General features: G+C 40.2%; 1 protein-coding gene across 2 annotated transcripts in view; it reads left to right on the top strand.

The window, feature by feature from the left end:
- LOC129279955 (uncharacterized) overlaps positions 1-1,227 on the top strand; it is a 17,654-nt gene extending 16,427 nt beyond the window's left edge. For both annotated transcript variants that reach the window (XM_064112268.1, XM_064112269.1), the window contains one exon: positions 1-1,227. This exon is cut by the window's left edge and continues 586 nt beyond it. In XM_064112268.1, the coding sequence (XP_063968338.1) occupies positions 1-736 (736 nt within the window). In that variant the 3' untranslated portion in view covers positions 737-1,227.
- The last annotated feature ends 383 nt before the right edge of the window (positions 1,228-1,610 follow it).

Genomic DNA, 1,610 nt, shown 5'->3' with positions numbered 1-1,610 from the left:
GCCGGATCTGGTGCACTTCAGAAAGAACATGGATCCGAAACGGGTACACTATAATTTACCAGAAAATTTCATGGAGAGTATAAAAAGTGTAAACGGTCAACAGCCGGCACCAATTGATCCGGAAACCATGCTCTGGAATCGGAATTTGTGGCAACCGGTTTTAATGGATGATGTTTCATTGGTATTTCTTGGAGCTGAGCAAGCAGTTTTAGAAGGAGAAGCGAGTTGGATAGTTTCTAAGATACCATACCAAGCAGAATTGCAAGCTAAAGGAAAAACTGTCGTTGTTGAAGGAAAATTCCAATTCTTAAGCAGAGACTCACAAAAAGTGGTTAAAGGAGAAGCGGCTCGGGTCGTTATCCGGTCATCCGGCGTCAACCCGCCAGCACCGGATAAAGTCCAAGGCGTTCAGTTAGTCGTCAGACCAGACGGTTTCATAGAGTTATCCGAAATCAACATGCAGCACGCCTCGTTGTATGATTTACGGACAAGTGGACATTTACCACGTAACGACTGCTACGAGTTTAAGATTGTTGATAGGGGAGAAGATTATCCAATATTTTGTGAAGTGAAATTATTAAAATGTGAAGAGGAGGATTCCGATTTAGAAGCTCTATCAGTGTCATTACATTTTAAAGTTCCTTACGAGCCGGAGAGTCAGATGTATTACGTAGCTGTCAACCCTATTGGTGGAAAACAACCTTTAGTTATTGAGAATTTAGTCGTATACTCTTAGGTAATGAAGACTTGACATTGAAGTGTAGAAGTAATTAAACCCTGTGCACACCTCAACTCGATCATTTGTCCAGGATGCTTCGAATAAATTGCAGTACTAGTTTTTTTTTAACTTCCAAAGAGTGTTTTATCAACCCCAGGGGCCAGGGGCCTGTTGCAGAAAGAGTTGCGTTTAAACGCAAGTCAAAATATCAAGCGCAAGTCCCAAATACGTGTGCTTCATCGGCTGAAAATCAAGTCTTTCTGCAACGGGCCACTGATCTTGATGATGATTCCTTTTTTTCTCTTCAAATTAATGAGGTATTCATTGATGGTTTGGGACTTAGAATTACCCGTCTTGGTGTTTTCTCGGAGAGAGTATGGTATTTTCCGACATTTTCCATAGGAACATAGTTTCTCAGCCAATCAAGCCAGGGAAAGTTTCCAGGTAACAAATGTTGATGAAACGCTCTACTGGGGTAGAAGTAAATCCCCCTTGAGGACCCCCAACCCCCCCCCAAAAAAAAAAAACAGAATCAAAAGAAGCAGAAGAAGTAAAAGAAGAATGAGGAGAAGATGCAGAAGTGGAAGAAAAGAAGAAGAAGTTAGATACCTTTTTATGGTTGCAGTGATTTTTTTCAACACGTTGGAGTCCTTTGATTTACGAATCCCCGATCTCTTCCTTTTAACATGCTTAATCACAATAAAGACAGTTTGATCATTCGCAACTTTCTATCAATGGTCTTAGTTAGATTTCAGTTCATTGAGTATACGGTTTTGTGGTGAAAAAATTAAATCTTAGTTCTGTTATACTCTTGCCATTGGTCATTGCATGTTGACGAACCGTGTTATTTAAGAGTTAGTAGGAATCAAGCATGCTTGGTATACACTCAAAA

The sequence above is a fragment of the Lytechinus pictus genome, chromosome 17 (genome assembly GCF_037042905.1).
Source record: "Lytechinus pictus isolate F3 Inbred chromosome 17, Lp3.0, whole genome shotgun sequence".
Taxonomy (NCBI): domain Eukaryota; kingdom Metazoa; phylum Echinodermata; class Echinoidea; order Temnopleuroida; family Toxopneustidae; genus Lytechinus; species Lytechinus pictus.
This window is presented reverse-complemented; position numbering and strand designations above follow the sequence as displayed.